Below are 16,115 nucleotides of genomic sequence, written 5' to 3' on the forward strand. Positions count from 1 at the left end.
GTTTCAACACGCACATGCTGCTGTCACCGGGCAAGTATGAATCAACACTGGGGTAACCAGGGTGCCACCCTTTCCCGGCAGAGTGGGGGTACCAGCTGCAACATCCTTCGCCCAGCACTTTTCCCCCAAAAGCCTGCTGGAAGGGAAGGATGGCTGCACTCTGCAAATTTGCCCGACAGGAGGTTGTATTAGATGATCTCTAAGGTCCTTTCCAGCCAAGGCCATTCTAGGATTCTACGAAATTAAATTAACCTACCCAGGGGGGTACTGAATTAAGATTGCTGGTAGCCATACCGAACATTATGCTGGGAAGCCGAGGTCTGCTCCTTCTGTGCCAGACTTTCCTCTCCCAAAAAAGCAGGTCGGAAAGGTCTGCACGCAGGAGCCAGCACCTTGGATTTTGTCCCGAGCACAACCGAGACGGACACACACACGCTGGGTACGCTACCTGAGATCCTCTGCTGCTCCTGAGAGAAGTCAATGCCTTCGCCGATGGAACTCATGATTTTCTCGATCTGAAAACAAAATAAATAAAAAAAAAAGCACGTGCTGCATTATTCATATGGAAAAGTTAAAGGCAGCCCCAGGATTTCACCTGCCCCGTGAAATGACGAAGAAATCCAGCAAAAGGTCCCCTCACACTGTGCCTGGCAAAGCCTTCGGAAGGACAGGTGACTCCCAAGGGATGTGGAGAGGCCGGGACTCCCCAGAGCCTTCCCTTCCCCAACTTCGCCAGTGCCCGGAAACAAGCAGCTCCACCAAAACTGGAGCGCACGATTAGGAAAGGGGAAAGGAATCCCAAACTCCTCAGCTCACCCCAAACCATCATGCAGCCCCACCTCCAGCAGCAGCAAAGCGCCCGGAGCGCAGCTCGCAGCTCTTTCGCAGCCCGCGGCAGGAAAACTTGGGCTTTGGTGGGGATTTTTGGTTTGATGGGTTGTTTTTTTTTTAAGCCACATTTCCCAATGCTGTGCATGGACGCTGTGCTCCTCACCACTGCCCCAGAGAGCTGAGATGCTTGGAAAGAGTTTGAAAATCTACTGAGTTCGCAAAAGCAGCAACATCACGGGGGCAAATGCCTTAACTACCCAGGAGAGGGAGCTAAAGACAGTTTCATCCCCTGATTTAAGCGATTCTCAGTTAATAGCTCAAGGCAAACCTCATGCAATTAAGAAAAAAAAAAAAAGGTAAAAACTGCTGCCTGAGATGGTGTCTCTTCAAGCCCACTCAAGAGCTGCATATAAGTGACTGCATTTGCCACAAAAAAATAAAAATACAAATGACGTTCATACAGCCTACAGGATGCTTTCTTAAACAAGAACAGAAACCTTTCAAAAACTACCCTCAAGCAGAATTTGTAAGTCGAGCCTTTCTTCGGCAATGCTGCAGAGGGAAAATTGACAGTGACAATTACGACAATTAATTCTGTTAAGATGAAAGACCCAATGAATTGCACCTGAGTTAGTCAATTTAGGATTTCCAATACCCTAAAGCACTCTTTTTCCAAAGAGAAAGGAGACACTCAAGAGGCTCAGGTCTGCTTGCTTACCCCAGTCTTCAGTCGACAACCAAACAAAAAATAAAAACAATAAAATAAGCTCCCAGTGAGAGATTCCTGAAAGAAATCCCTCAGGAAAATATTCCTGCACGGCACGGCAGGGCAGTCGCTGCCGAACCTGAAGCCGATACAGAGCGTGTGGAGTCGGGGTGGAAAATAAACTTCAACTCTGACACAACTTTTTTTTTTCTTTTTGTTTTTCCCCCTGGTCTTTTAAGGACAGATTTGAGGCAGGAGTCCAAGTTTCCCTGGACCTCATCCCCCAGTTGCCTTCGCCCAGAGCTCCCAGAACCGCTGCGAGGGGCCGCGTGTTGACTCCATTCACCGCTGATGGCAGCTCGAAGCTGAATTCTGCTAGGGAAGGTTGGGCTCTTTTCTGGTGAAACATCAAAAAAAAAAAACAGTCTTAAAAGGCTCTTGCCAAGTCAGATCTCTAGGGCAATCCTTCCCGTGGGGAGCAGACAGGCTGGGAGAATTCAGTCTCACCAGGGGGAAGGCATTCGAGTCATCTCCAGAGGAGTCGGTAAAGGACGCGGAGCCTCTGCCTTAGAAAAACCACAAGGACTTCTACAGGGCTTGAAAAACAGTTACTGCATCCCTACCCAGGGCTTTGAAAGCCGGCATTAAAAGTAATTACTGAGAATTCAACCATGTGCAGAAGAAAGATGTCCTAAAAAGAGGTATCGTTTAAAGGAAGGGGTTTGAATCATAGAATTGTTTTGATCTTCTGCTTCTGGACACAACCAGAACTCAGATGTGAGTTTGGCTAAACCAGCTGGGAGATACCTGGCCCCAAAGCCAGGCTCACCCCGGCTCTTGCACAAAGACCAGGCACCGTGAAACACCGAGAGGAGGGTTAACGGTGTCACTAAGAGGTGGCAGGATGGGTGACCAGACCCCTTGCTTTCATAGGAGGGTAAAAACGATAAAGGAGGATGGATATGACAGCCTGGGACACGAAAGCTTTTACTTACAGCAGATAACTCACTCAGAACTTTAATCCGAAACTGCAAGCCAGCCATACAAGCAATGAGGATTTTGTGGTTTTAAGCTCAAGTTTAAAAAGAGGCACTAAAAAAAGGCAAAGAAAAAAAGGCAAAAAATATCCTGACCTCCGGCAGACAGCGGCAGCCCTTAAATGACAAAAATCAGACCCAAACAGGGTGGTTCGTTTTGCAACCGCTCACGTCACCAGCCATCGCTCCAGATAAAAACGACACGGCCAGGCATCAGCTCACCTCACCTCGCTATTTAGACTCCCTGTGGCTCAATAAGGAAGGCCCAGAAACGCAGCTTTGAGAACTGCCAGAAAAAGTTGGTGTTTTTTCCCTCAGCTAACCTAAGGCTCTTGGGTAAATCAGCAACTCTGCAGTATCAGCAACAGAAGTGTGGGATCAGCTAAACTGGACCCAGTTAAGAGGAAAAAACCTAATTTAGAGTCTGGCTTGTGATGCTGAGTTTTTCTTTTACCCCAGTTGTGCCTTTTAACTGTTTTGCACTGTCAGAGGTGTTTGTGGTCGTCACCTTTACTCCACCAGCCCTGCTCCACGGGCTCAGTTTTGAAGAACTTTTCCATTTCCCATTACTTTTGATGGAGCCTGAAGGAAGCACGAGCAATGCAGCAGGTCCTGCTCACGCCTGTGGACAAGGTGACATAACTAGCAAATATTAATTGCCTCAAATTTTCAGCAGCAGTTACCAACTAGAACCCAGAGGAAACCTTAGGGATCACAACAGACATTTTTGCCAGACACCATTTGGGCAAGAAGCACCCGCTTGTATCTGCTTTTGCCCGTCCGAAGCAGCAAATGCTCCCCAGCAAAGCCTTGAAAGCTCACGGTGCCCTTATGTCTCATCATAAAGGCCACACAGGACTGGAGGGAAAAATAAAGGGATGGTGCAAGACGAGCCTCAGTTCCAAATAAGACCAAGTGCTTTGGTACAGACTTTTTTATTTATTTCAACTGAACTCGAGCTGCAGCCGGGTTTCTGGGATGCTGCCACAACCCTGAGGGCTCGCTGAGAGAATTGGTCTCGAGGTCAATTCAGTTCAAGCTCCAGAACTTTAAGGGTATTAAGCTTTGAAGACGTAAGTCAATTAGCTTCATTACGAGGCGTATTTCTAAGCTGGAGCTGCTCTTGCACCTCCTTGTCTGGGATCTTTATCGGAGAGATGTTTACTTGAGCGGGGCTGGAAGCCTGTGAGGTTCATTAGCCTCATGGGATCATTTGGAGCAAGAATCACTTGGTTCCAGCCAAGCTTTTCCTATAACCAGGCACCAAGAAAAGAAAAATAATAGGTGGGGAGAAATGGAAGAGAGGAGGCGAGGGGAAGAGGAGAAAAGAGTGTTTGTTCAAGCAGCCCCAGCTCCCTCCAAGCGTCTCCCAGCAAGAGAGGCAAAGGGCTCTGCAGGTCTCTTACGCTGTGCGGGGACCCGGCGCCGAAGACGTGGGGGGACGTTGGGGGACACGGCTGCTGGCGCTGCTGGGAGAGGCAGAGAGCAAAGAGCATGTTTCCGTGGCACATTCAAACCCCGCGTTCGCAGCCCTCTTTGGTCAGAGCTACGACTCCGAACGCAATTTGGCAAGAGCCACGCTCCCCCCCCACCCCGCCATCAGATGCTCATTACAAACCCCAAAAAATCTCATTTATTTCCCAGCATTTTTGCATCTGTGGAGCCAGCGTTTCAAGCTCCCCTGCTGCACTCCATGCTTGAATGCCCTCTTCCACCCTTACCCACTTGCAGTTTTGCTCTTTCATAATGCAGGATGAAGAAAAATAGAGTTTTAACCTGATTTCGAGAAAAGTTAGCTCTGGCTGGGAAGAAGCAATGCCTCCTGCGGTAGGCAGAACGGCCCTGGAGAGGATGGTACAGGATAAAAGGACTCTCCCCATCTTCTCGCTTCCTCCAAGCGTAGAGAAGAGTTTTCAAAAAACAGTTTCTCTCCTACGTGTGGAGGTAACTGGTGCTCAAAAACTGCAGGACAAGGTGAATCCAGCCCACGACCTGCTCCACAGCCGGGTAAGCTCCGTGCCCAGGGCAGGCTGCCACGATCTGACACCATGAAAAATTAGCTTCCTTCCCCGCCTCCTCCAAACTGCAAATTAACTCCGAGTGCCAGGCCAAGTTCTTTTGTTTCCGTCGCATTGCCCGTCCCTAATACGAGGCGACCCGGTGCTTCTGGGGTTCAGAGCCGGGCCCCGAGAGCTCCGCAGCCCCACCACGGTGCGAGGACTTGCAGGTGCTCCTCCGGCACGAGAACACCTACCAGCTTTTCCTCAAAAGCTAAATAAAACTGAATGGTAATAAAATAATCACCTGGCAAAGGGCTCCCTCGCACAGCCCAACCTTTGCAAACCGTTGCTTTGATCCAGAGGTTGTCTCGGTTCTGGAGAGTCAAAATCATGTCACGGTTTAACGCAAAGGGAAATCCAAGGGAAGAAACCACTCTCCCACGTCACAGAGCAACTCAAACACCAGTTTGTTGCTGATCATCCGGATTTAACTGTCAAGAGGTCGCAAAGATAAGAACACAGGGGAAGGACACAAACCTCAGGATGCTTCAAAGCATCCCCGTCCTCTGCAACCGGTCCTCAGCTGCACTCTACGGCACTAAGACGGGGCTAAAAGATACCTTGAAAATAGCCTACGCCACAGTTTTTTAGGCTGTTCTTTCCCAGTGGTTAATTATTAAAATACAAAAATACCATGTTTAAATATAGCGCTGCAGCTCAGACTTAGTAGTAGCCTGAACACTCAGTTCTGATTTATTTTGGCTTAACCTGTTTTTTTCCACTGAAGCACCAAGCACCCGACTTTGAACAGGTTGTGGGGTGGGTTTGGGGTAGGGTGTTTTTTTTTTTTTAGGCCCACAGAAAAAGAACACAAAATGCTTTTTCCTCCTAAACTCACACAATCATATCTGTTATTCCTAATTCTAGAGGCTACCAAGGTATTTTGGCCAAAGAGTCAGGAAAGGAGACAAACTATCGCAGAAGGAAAGGCTGCAGGAGTGGAAAAGTGGCCTTTGCTAACCCCAACTCACACAACCATATCTGTTATTCCTAATTCTAGAGGGGTAGCTGGCTCCACGCTACCAAGGTATTTTGGCCAAAGAGCCAGGAAAGGAGACAAACTATCGCAGAAGGAAAGGCTGCAGGAGTGGAAAAGTGGCCTTTGCTAACCCCAAAACAAGGGATTATGACGGGAAGGAGTTGCAGAGCAGCCACCAGGATTAAAACACGTCGATTTATTTTCACATCTGCCTACGTCTCGCTGAAAAGTAGAAATACCCCGAGCAAAAGGAGCTGGGCGCGGCCGAGAGCCGTCCTGGGGCTGGGGAAGCGGTAAAGCTCTTCCACGCAAGCAGGCAGGCAGCCACGAAAACATAGCAACTGGCAATTTACTCCAAAACAGAACTTTATCTTAAAACAAACCATCTCCGGCGACCGAGTTCTGATTAATGGAGGAAAAGAAGTATTTGTTTGTAAAAGGCGAGTAAAAGCCAAGCCAGCTCGGAGGACACACTGGATGCTGTGCTTCGTTCCGCTGGCACGACAGAGGACGTTTCGACACCGGAGTCCTGCAAAATAATTTCCCTAAGGGCTTTCCACAGGAGCAGGATGCAAAATATCTCCTTTTCTCTGGTACCACCCTGCCTGGCCAGCATGAGACCCAGAGGACAAGTCTCACGTCTTCTGCGATGTCTTCTGGCCAGATTCGGGGCATGGAAGCCACCACAGACCTGGAGGACACACGCGGCCAGTGTCTTCTGTCATGTAACAAGCGACAGGGCAAGAGGAAACGGCCTCAGGTTACTCCAGGGGAGGTTCAGATTGGATATTAGGAAAGACTTCTTCACCCAAAGGGTTGTCAAGCACTGGAACAGGTTGCCCGGGGAACCGATGGAGTCGCCATCCCTGGAGGTGTTTAAAAGACCCGCAGAGCAGGGACATGGTTTAGTGGTGGCCCTGGCAGCGCTGGGTTAACGGTTGGACCGGATCTTAAAGCTCTTTTCCAACTGAAACGATTCTACGGTTCTATTCTCCCCTGCTTGGTTTTCACTCCCCTGCCTGCGGAAGCCGCGGTGCCCACATTCATCTCTGCGGTTTCTGCTGCCCGGAGCCAACGCTGGCGTTTGGAGCCAGCCAGTCCATCGAGAGAGACGGAGAACGATTAAACAAGCCCCGGGGTCTTTTATCACCAAAATAAAAGACAGCTTCACGCCCTACGAGCTGTCTGCAGCCGCTCATTTGCATGCAGGGGAAGGAAGCTCCATTCAGAAAGCACAAAATCGAGCAGCACTCCATTAGCCTGACGCTCACCCAGCTCTGGAGGCATCTTTATGCTACTGGAGCTTTCTGGAAGGGGCTTAGGAAAACCTCCCCTACGGCTGAAAAGCCCCTACACTGACCATCAACATAAACGCCAAAGTTTTCTTCTCAGTCTCTGCAGGAAGCATCAGTGAATCCCAAGGACATTGCAAGGTTGTCCTGAGAGGAAAATAAATAAATAAATAAATAAATACATATATACACACACATGCCAGCATTTGGCTGACCAGATACTGCTCGAGAGCTCCTGCTCTCCTACCCCAGGTGATTTTAAGCAGAACTTTCCCTCTGGGAACAAGTGGTCCCAGCATCCAGCCACCTCCGAGCATCCAGCTCTGCAGGTCGGCACCCCGCGTGCCTGACTGAGGGGGATGCTCCAGGCTCCCACAAAACAGCCCTGTTTGGAGTAAATGCATTCTTCCTCTCTTCAAAATTAAGGCAGCCAGCCAGCAGGGTAGGTTTGCTACGCTAACAAGGAGGCTGGAAGTGTGCCCGAGATGCCAGGGGACGTCGAACAACCCTTCCGTGCAGGGCGCTCTCCTCCCGCACACAAAACACGCTCCTCTGCAAGGAGCTTATTGCTGAGAAGCCAGATATTCCCGTTAAAATCCAGATATGCCTCAATATGTACAGGGGAGAGCCCCTCAGATGCTTTTATCCCGGAAAAACAGCTTTTGGAGTTAACTCGGGGGCACTGAAGCAAAACTCCAGTGAAGCGTTTTCCCCCTTAAATCACTCTAATAACTTCAGACTTTGGAAATGTGGTACGGAGAAAACGAGACGTAACAGGTCTCTTCACTCTCCTGCTCTTCACAGGCTCCTCCCCGCTGCATCAGCCCCCGATATCGGAGCAGCTCCAACAGGGACCGACGTGTCACCACCTCGGGATGACACAGTTGAAGGCGCATCTGTCCATGTACACGCAACTACACCGTGTTGCCCCTGGGAACCAAATCAGCAGAAAAATACCTTTTTTTACCCCTTTGAGGTGCTTTCAATGCCTTCTGCTTCCCCTTCCCAAACTGGCAGCTTAAAAATCTCCAGCCCAGAAGCCTGGTCACAAGGAAGACGAGCTACAGCACGCCTGCACTCGCGCGCCGAAGAAATACTCAGAAATAGTTATTCAGATAAAAGCCCATAATTAAATAAAAACACACAGAAACAAACGGCACGCTATCTACCACATGTACGGTATTAGAGCATTATAACGACACCCTGCAGCACAGGCATAATTAAGAATGTATCGGGATTCCCATTATAAATCCTTATTAAGGGGTTCATCACCTACTGTACAAATTCGCCTGGGGCTGGAGCTCAGCAGACACGATAGCAGTTCCGGCAGCATATTTTATTCTTGCAAGCTACTTACAAAGTTGGGTTTAAAGGTTATCAGTATTTTAAATTTCTGCAATTCCAAGTAAGTGTCAAGGGTTGAGACTTCATTATTTCTCCGATTCTACAACCGAGGGAATGGGGCAGATTTGGTTTAAAATCCTATATTACAAAACCAAGCCCAAACAAGTGGCTTCTGCAGTTAAAAAAAATCCCTTTTGAGTACAACCAACACCCACAAGGACAAAGCGAGCAGCCTCATTACAGCCCAGCTGGCTGGCTCTGAAAAGCAGAGGAGGAAAAGAAGGGTGCACGGGGTCACCGGACGATGCTGGGGGAGCACCGAACGCCTCCATCCGATCCTTCCACTCCGTGCCAACACCACAGCAACAAACCCCGGACACAGCAAAGGTAAGAGCAGTCGTGAGCTGCATGTGGCCTGAAAAAGATGATCCCTCCCGCACACAAAGCTCCCAACCTTCAATATCCCGGCTGAAAGTTTGTGTCGGGCAAGTCCCGAGGTATCTCTGGCTCTACACGAGATGCTGCGAGCCCTTTCCAGCTGGTGGGTGGGTTTTCTAATCAACAAGAGAAAGTTATTTTGGGGTTGCTGGGAGGCAAAAGGAAGCAGAGACACTTAATCAAGGTTTAGGATTTTCTTTTTTAACTGCTGACTCGCACAACCGTGTCTCAAGAGATATGGGACGTGGTCCGGGGGGGCGGAAGAGGTCAGCACGGTCACTCCAGTGGCAATCGCACAGTGAGGACCAACTCCCTGCCCAAGGGCCACGGACTGAAGGAAAGCCCAGATTTAAACAGCTTTTTTGAGTCTCTCAAAATTAATACTGAATTTAAACCAGAATCCCATCAAAGCCAGTCAAACCCCTTAGCTGACACTTCTATTTTCCAGGCTCCTTGGTGCCACCGTAACCGCAGCTCTTCCTGCGTCTCATTTCAGGTTTAGGTAACACGGGGCGAAAAGACGTCTCGGACAGCTTTCCCCAGCGGCCACACCGACGTGACGCCCACCGCATCCGACATGTTGCTTCACACCCATTAGCGGCGTCCCGACGCGCTTGCTGCCCTTCCAGCCCAGCCAAGCGAGGTGCTTTGCCCAGGGTCGGGCCCTGCAGCTTCCAAATGTTTTGGCAGATTCGCAATAATTGCGGTTTGACGCGACGACAGCACAGAGATCACCAGAGGGGCCAAAGCCAGTGTGAAGAAATGCGGCTTTTCTAAAAGCTGCTCAGAATACCCCCGATCCGGGTGCTTGCACGCGGGCGAGCCAAGAAGACGTTGCGCGTGGGTGTTCTTTGGGGAGATGATGTAGCAGGTGCTGCTCTAACGAGGTCCTGCCTCCTTCCCTGTTTATCCTGCTGGTGAAAGACATGAGTGATCTAAGACATCTTCCCCAGAAAACTCTTTGGTTAACGGATACCCAGTAGGACTAATTGATATTACATCCCTGAAGGTGGAAAAGCAAGACCCAGCTGGAGCAGAGGGATCACAGCATCCACCAGCAGCTCCGAAAGGCACCGAGTTACAAATGGGAACGGCGGGAGAAGGATCTGGGACAACACCTGCTGGCTCCTCCGTGCAAGCATAGTCCTGGGAAATTTGGATTCGGGCCCTGAATCTCATTTCTAGGTTGGCGACAGCACATAAACCACTTCTGGTCTGGTTTATGATGCTTCAGCTTCTGTTCTCAGCGTCCCAGAGAGCAGAAGCCTCATATTTCATTGCTCGATAGACCCTGCACACACAAAAGATCCCGGCCTGTGTTATGAACCCAGCATAACAAATATCAAATATAACGCTCAATTTATTAGTTCCAACCTGAACTACAAGAGCAGGCCAGTCCTGAGGCGCATTTCGACCCCTCAACTTGGGAGTTCCCACATTACATCCTCCTCCGGCAGCACGTGCTTTCCACGCACGACGCAAAGACTCACTAAATTTGTTGTTTATTTCAAGACATTCTGCAACTGTTCATCAGGGCCAAAGGCACACGCGTTTTCTGACTTAATACGGTCTCTGAGAAACTCACTTGGATGGGGATCAGGGACTGTTGCTTCATACCACCCTTCAGTCTGTGTATTTTGTACAAATCCCCAAATTACAAAGCTGAACACGTACCAAAAAGGAAAGGAACTTACGGTAGAAACTTGTATTTCGCAATCAGCGTGTGGTGGATCTGCAGTTTCAGAGCCCTCCAAATATTAACGTTTTTTTTTGACAGGCACCCAGTAAAATTCGACGTTAACAGGACAAGGCGGCCAAGAGCGACAACGCAGCTGCTCCTAACAGTGAAATGGCTGGGTGCTGCTTGTTTTGAACCCACAATTAAAAAAAAAAGGCAACCCCCCCTGAAGAATATTCAGTCAAATCAATGTCTTCACAGCTACATTTTCATAGTCTCACATCCTAACACACAAAGCTGCAAAGACGTCAGGCTCTTGGTGCAAAGGCTCTCTCCGGCTTGCAGGACACAGCCCAGCGCGGTGAAATCCACTTGGAGACTTGAGATGGAGCTCCAGAAAAAAATTTTTTGGAAAAAATAAAAGCTTTTGAAGTGCTGCAAGATGTGACAAAGTGGAAAAGAACATAATGCAAGACTGAATTTAGTAAGGACACCGCGGCCGGACATTTCTGTTTCTGAAAAAGAGTCCCGAAAGCGCTGGCGATCACAAGTTCCTTACATAACCAAAATATCCGTCAGAGCACGAATAATCGACACAGAAGAATCAAAAGCTTCTGATTCTGATTTTGGAGTTCAGACGCTCAAAAAAGTTAAATACACAGCAGCAGTGGACTGAAATTGTTCTGTTTTTCCAGTGCAGGGGACGCACACAGGCTAATTTAGATCCATGTGGAGCCTGTAATCGGTGACCTATAAATACGAGCAGAAGGAAGTGATGGTATGTTTAGACCTGTGCCGAGGGCCTTCTCACAAATTCTTTCGAATGCACGGATGGAAAGCTTCTTCCACACACACGGCAGCTGAGAAGTTGCTACGTCTCATTCTATTTTGCAAACCTGCCTGCGGGAGAGCCGCCCCGGATACCTGTCTAGATCCAGATGAATTGATCTGATTCAAATTTAATTCTTGTTACGCCTGTGATAAAGCATCCTCGGTCATTACATTTGCCCTTCAGACCTGAATGTCAACCAACTGTACTTGCAAAATTGTTAAATCATCTTAATTTGGCTTGGATTGGCTCAGTTCAGTATCCGTTTAGAATTTTGAGTTTGTAATAGATACAAAAGCTGCGGCGTGGAAGAACAAAGGCTTTCACTTCCAGAAGTGAAGCAGGATGGAGGATAGCTCACCGCTGGGGACAAAGGGAAAAGAGATTCAGGATGATGTAAGAATTCCTGACCTTAGCACAGGAAAAACAAGAGGAAATGTTGGGATGGGGAGATAATAGAATAACCAGCCCAATAATTAAGTTGATTAAGACCCTGCTGGACGTGCTTGTTTCGAACAGCAAAAATCAGGACAAGGACGCTGACCACATCACTGCTTTTCCCTTAAATAAATAACCCGCAATAACATTTCAAACAGGCAAAGAGAAAATTGGGTTGAGAGACGAGGCAAGGGAAGGGATGTCGAGCAAAAATCGCGCCAAGCACACCTGGCTTCGAAACAGGCTCTGCCCGGCCCCGTGGACCAAGCCCAGGGCAAGCGAAGTGTTACGATTTAAATAAATAAAACATTTCTGGAGGCACAGGCTGGTGGGCAAGCGAGGAAGGAGCCTTGTGAGCCACCCGGGAGGGGTGTCCTTGCACCACGCGAGGCAGAGACTGGCCGGCCAGCCCCCCGCCGCACGGGCTGAGCGCGGAGAGGCTGACCACGTGTTCTCAACCACATTTCTCACCCCAAAGCCCAGCCTTGTGATCCACAGCGTGGGCCATGCAGCAGCCGTAACCGGGCAGGTAAGCTGCATGAGCTTGTCAGAACAAAAACCACGGAGCTTTTACAAGATGCAGCTTCACCAGGCACAAAAATAGCAGCTCTCCCCCTGAATAACAAGAGAAATATTTGCATTTTCTTTCAACGCCAGCTCATGGCTCTGAATTTCAACTTCTGGGTGTCTGTCTTAAGGCAGCGGCAGGTTTTGCATCAAGAGCTTTCCCGAAAGTTTCACATTTCAATGCAAATATTCTTAATCCTCAACTGTAAGCCCCTAATTAAGGCACTAATTCCACCAGCTACTTCAGCTCCCAAGCAGTCCTGACAAGGTTAATGGAGCTCAAGCATTTAAAGGCTCTCTGCAGCAGCCACAATCTCCAACAACTTGCTTCCCCGCTCTTCAAAACCTGCCAGGGGAGGCAGGACACATGTGCCACCTGCTCCTGGCATCCACCCTTCTGCGACATGAAGAACCCCAAAACGGGGCAGCGACAGGTGAAATGCGAGGTCCAGAGTTAGTGCAAAGGGGAAAGAATTGCTGCCACGGCGAGAGGGAGACATGGAGCATCACTGCAGTTACGCACAGGAGGCGATGGTTGTCCAGTGCTATAATTAGCTCCAGAATATTCATTAGTTCTCCAACTAATTCACTTGGGGAAAACAGAAATGCATCAAAGTGGAGGACTGTGCATCTCTTTTTTTTTTCCTGAAAACAGCTGAAGTAAAAATGCATGTTTTATTCAGTTCCTTAAGTTTCTTTTGAAGGAGGTTTAATCTCTTCCTAAAAGAGCTGAAGACAGAACACAAAGCAACCACCTCATTTTGTAGAACCGATGCCGGAATCTCCGAGTTCATGACAGATTCAGCATCGGAGCCGCTTACTTGATAGCAGACAGCTGGAAGTGGAGGATTAAGGCATGTCAGGAGCCAGGGCTGAGGTTAATTCTCAGCAGCCTGCCTCATCCTTTGCCCTTCAACACTTAACTGATCATTTTTCTTACTGGCACCTACAACCCAGAACCGTAGTTAACTCAATCAACTCCAGGCGCCGCCGCTCAGAGCGCAGATGTGAGTTCGGGCTGGTGACACCGGGCTGCACACACGCATCTCCTGGATTATAGGTGGATCAAGAACCACCACAATGTAACCTTCAAAAAAAAACCCAAAGAGAAGTCAGTGTCCTGCAGAGCAGGGTGTCCCAGCTGAATGGGGGTACAAAGCCGAAAGGAACACCAGAGGTAGCTGCAGGATTATCGGGAACCCATCATACAGCAGCACAGCAGGAACCCATCAAAAAGGCACTGAAACCCAAATTCCTGAAGACAAGTCTCTACCCAACATGTCTGCATTTTGCAGAAGCCAAGCATTTCCCCTCTTCTTCCTCCTCCTCTACAAAGAGAGCTCATTCATCTGCTATTTGTATTTAGGGGCTTTCACTTCCCTCGGTCCTGCAGGACACGAGGCTGCCCAGGGCGCAGCTTCCAAATATCGCTTTTATCAACAGCATCTATGGGACAGAAAACGTTTGTCACGGCCCAGGTTCTTCTCAAGCCACCGCAGTTTTCAGAGACTCGTTTTACATCACCCTCAAGCCCCACCATGGCTCCTCCCTGCTGCCCTCAGGAGATGACATCCCCACTAACCGCTCTCGCTGGCAGGGAGCTGCTTCCCCCAGCCCAGCTGTGAGCGACTGCAGTAAAGTTTTCCTTCGTCTTGGTCAGCCTCTTGTCCTCAGCACAGACACGCCGATCTATCAAATGGATAAAAAGTCCAGGAAAAATAACAAAACTGAAGCTGGGCCAGGGGAGAAGGAACCAGTCAACACCTACGCGTGGCTGAGAGTGATCCGGTAGCACGGGCTCAGAATAAAGCAAAGCTGCTGCACGCCCCTCAGCCTTTGCTCGATAGCTTACTGTCCACATCAGGCATTTGTTAAACAGATCGCTATTCATATTAGACACGTACGTGTCGCCTTTCATCCAAAGAGACCTGCAATAGCTCATCAAGAGAGAAACCAGTTCAGCCCCTCCCAGATCAACCCTGCGGGTGGCTGGGTTAGCTGAGCAGACCCAAGGGGCTCCGGTACCGTTTTGCCCGACGGAAGGTTTGCCCTCCTACGGCAGGGCTCGTGCGTGAGCCCAGGCTGGTGTGCAGGGCTGGAGCTGCTCCACGGAGGAGGAAGGCTGAGCGGAGGTGAATCGGTCCCCGCTTCTTCAGGAGAGCAAACACAGCCTATTCTCCTACACCAAGTTCACAGTGAGCCGCCACGTGCTCATCTCTCATCCGCTAAATATTTATGAGCCCATTATGAAAAACAAATTTATCACTTGCAGTCTCAGCCAAGTTTGGAAGGATTCAAATATTTATGCTGACAAGGAGGAGCTCTAGCCCTGCCTCCCAGTCGAGCGGAGGATCGAGCATTTTCGGGCCTCGCCCCTCTCCCTGGGCAACACACCGCTGCTCGCTGTCGTAATTTCTCTGGCTTGCTTGCAGAACTTCTCCCCCACTCCACGTGTGCGCTCACGCTCCCACAAAGGAGCTGCTGGATCAGGAGGCAGAGACACCGAGCGGAGCTGCCGGCATCTGCTCTTCGGGCCGGGTCCTTGGCGCAGGGGAGCTGCAACTGGGAACAGGGATGAGCTTTGCCAAGTGAATCATTTCTTCCCCATCCCACCCTTTTGGCAAAGCCGGCGTCACCTTCCACTTCCAACAAAGGGCATGGGCAGCGCTCAGCCGGGAAAGGGACATGACCGTTCCCTTCCAAGCCGTCCCCGGTGAGGCTGAGTCCCGAGCGATGCCAGCCCAGCCTCTGCCATGGATCCCATCTCCACGGACACAAACAAGTGGGAAAAACCCTCGGCCCCTTTGCCGCAGCGTGGTGCACAGAGCTTGTTGCACGTGGATCACTTTCCTCCTCGGTTGCCTCCGTCAAGACTATCAAAACGAACCAACTGATGCATATAAATCTGCAAGTGCTTCCCCTCAGCACGGAGGAAGAGCCAAACCGTCGCTAGCAGGGGTGGCTCAACAAGGTTTTACATCAGCCTGGTAAATTCAGAGGCTGCAAGTCGCATCTGGTTCAGAGCAGCTGCACTATCCCGTTCAGGGAACTAATTAAACCTCCACTAACAGCACCACATTTCTGTTTAAACCTCACTGTTGCCATCATGACCAGCGAGATCAGCCCCTTTATGCACATAAAATCACTGCAAAGCACTCCAAGCGTTGCCCACAGGTGCATCTTGATCATTTCTTATCAATTACAGGAGTCTGCTTTAGGATATTTAGGATACTAAAGAGCAAACTAAGCTGAAGGCAGCGGATCACCAGCTGGTGGCTCGTCCCCCTTCTTACGAGAATATTTAATTTTACGTAAGGTCTTTCAGTGGAAACATTCTGCAAAGAGAGGCAATTGCCTTGTCACAGATGGGGAAACTGAGGCAGAGAGGAAAAACCTTTGTCTAGAATCGTTCAAGCTGGTCTGTGACGGTCATGAGAGCCCACGGCAAATCAGAGCTCTACCCACAGGATGCTACTACCAGATAAAAGCAATTCCACAAAATCTTTGAAACACTCCAGAAACCAGGAAGACAAATAAAACCATTGGGTTTTGATAGCATGACTTTTTTTTCTTCTTTTTTTTTTTTTTGAGTTAGACCTGCCCCATTTTAGATAGATGTGAATTTTTCACATTCTTTCTCTGATTTCTTCATCTAAACATACCGGGAAGGAAAAGCAGATTTTCCTCCTGTGGCTTGTTAGGCTGCCTCTGGGTGGAAATGATGCTTTTTGTTTACAAGCAGGGAAGCAGATCTGCGGGTTCACTTCTCTGAGCAGAGGAAGCACCGGCACACCAAGCCCTGACCTCTGCTACCAGTGAAGTCCTGCAGCACCATAAAGCCAAAAGGCTTCCTCCCTTTCAATGTCTGCTGTAAACAGCTCAGCTCAGCACAAAAAGCACGGCGAAAACGAGCCAG

At 49.4% G+C, this 16,115-nt stretch overlaps 1 protein-coding gene across 1 annotated transcript in view; it reads right to left on the minus strand.

Moving 5' to 3' along the window:
* Window positions 1-448: 448 nt before the first annotated feature.
* The window catches only part of ANKS1A (ankyrin repeat and sterile alpha motif domain containing 1A), a gene marked incomplete at both ends in the record, with an annotated part of 41,430 nt that continues 25,763 nt past the window's right edge, over window positions 449-16,115 (minus strand). Inside the window, one exon of the mRNA XM_009867184.1 lies at window positions 449-515. Within this exon, the coding sequence (XP_009865486.1) occupies window positions 449-515 (67 nt within the window). The remainder of the gene's footprint in view (window positions 516-16,115) is intronic.

Source organism: Apaloderma vittatum, unplaced genomic scaffold, assembly GCF_000703405.1.
Source record: "Apaloderma vittatum isolate BGI_N311 unplaced genomic scaffold, ASM70340v1 scaffold20453, whole genome shotgun sequence".
Classification (NCBI taxonomy): domain Eukaryota; kingdom Metazoa; phylum Chordata; class Aves; order Trogoniformes; family Trogonidae; genus Apaloderma; species Apaloderma vittatum.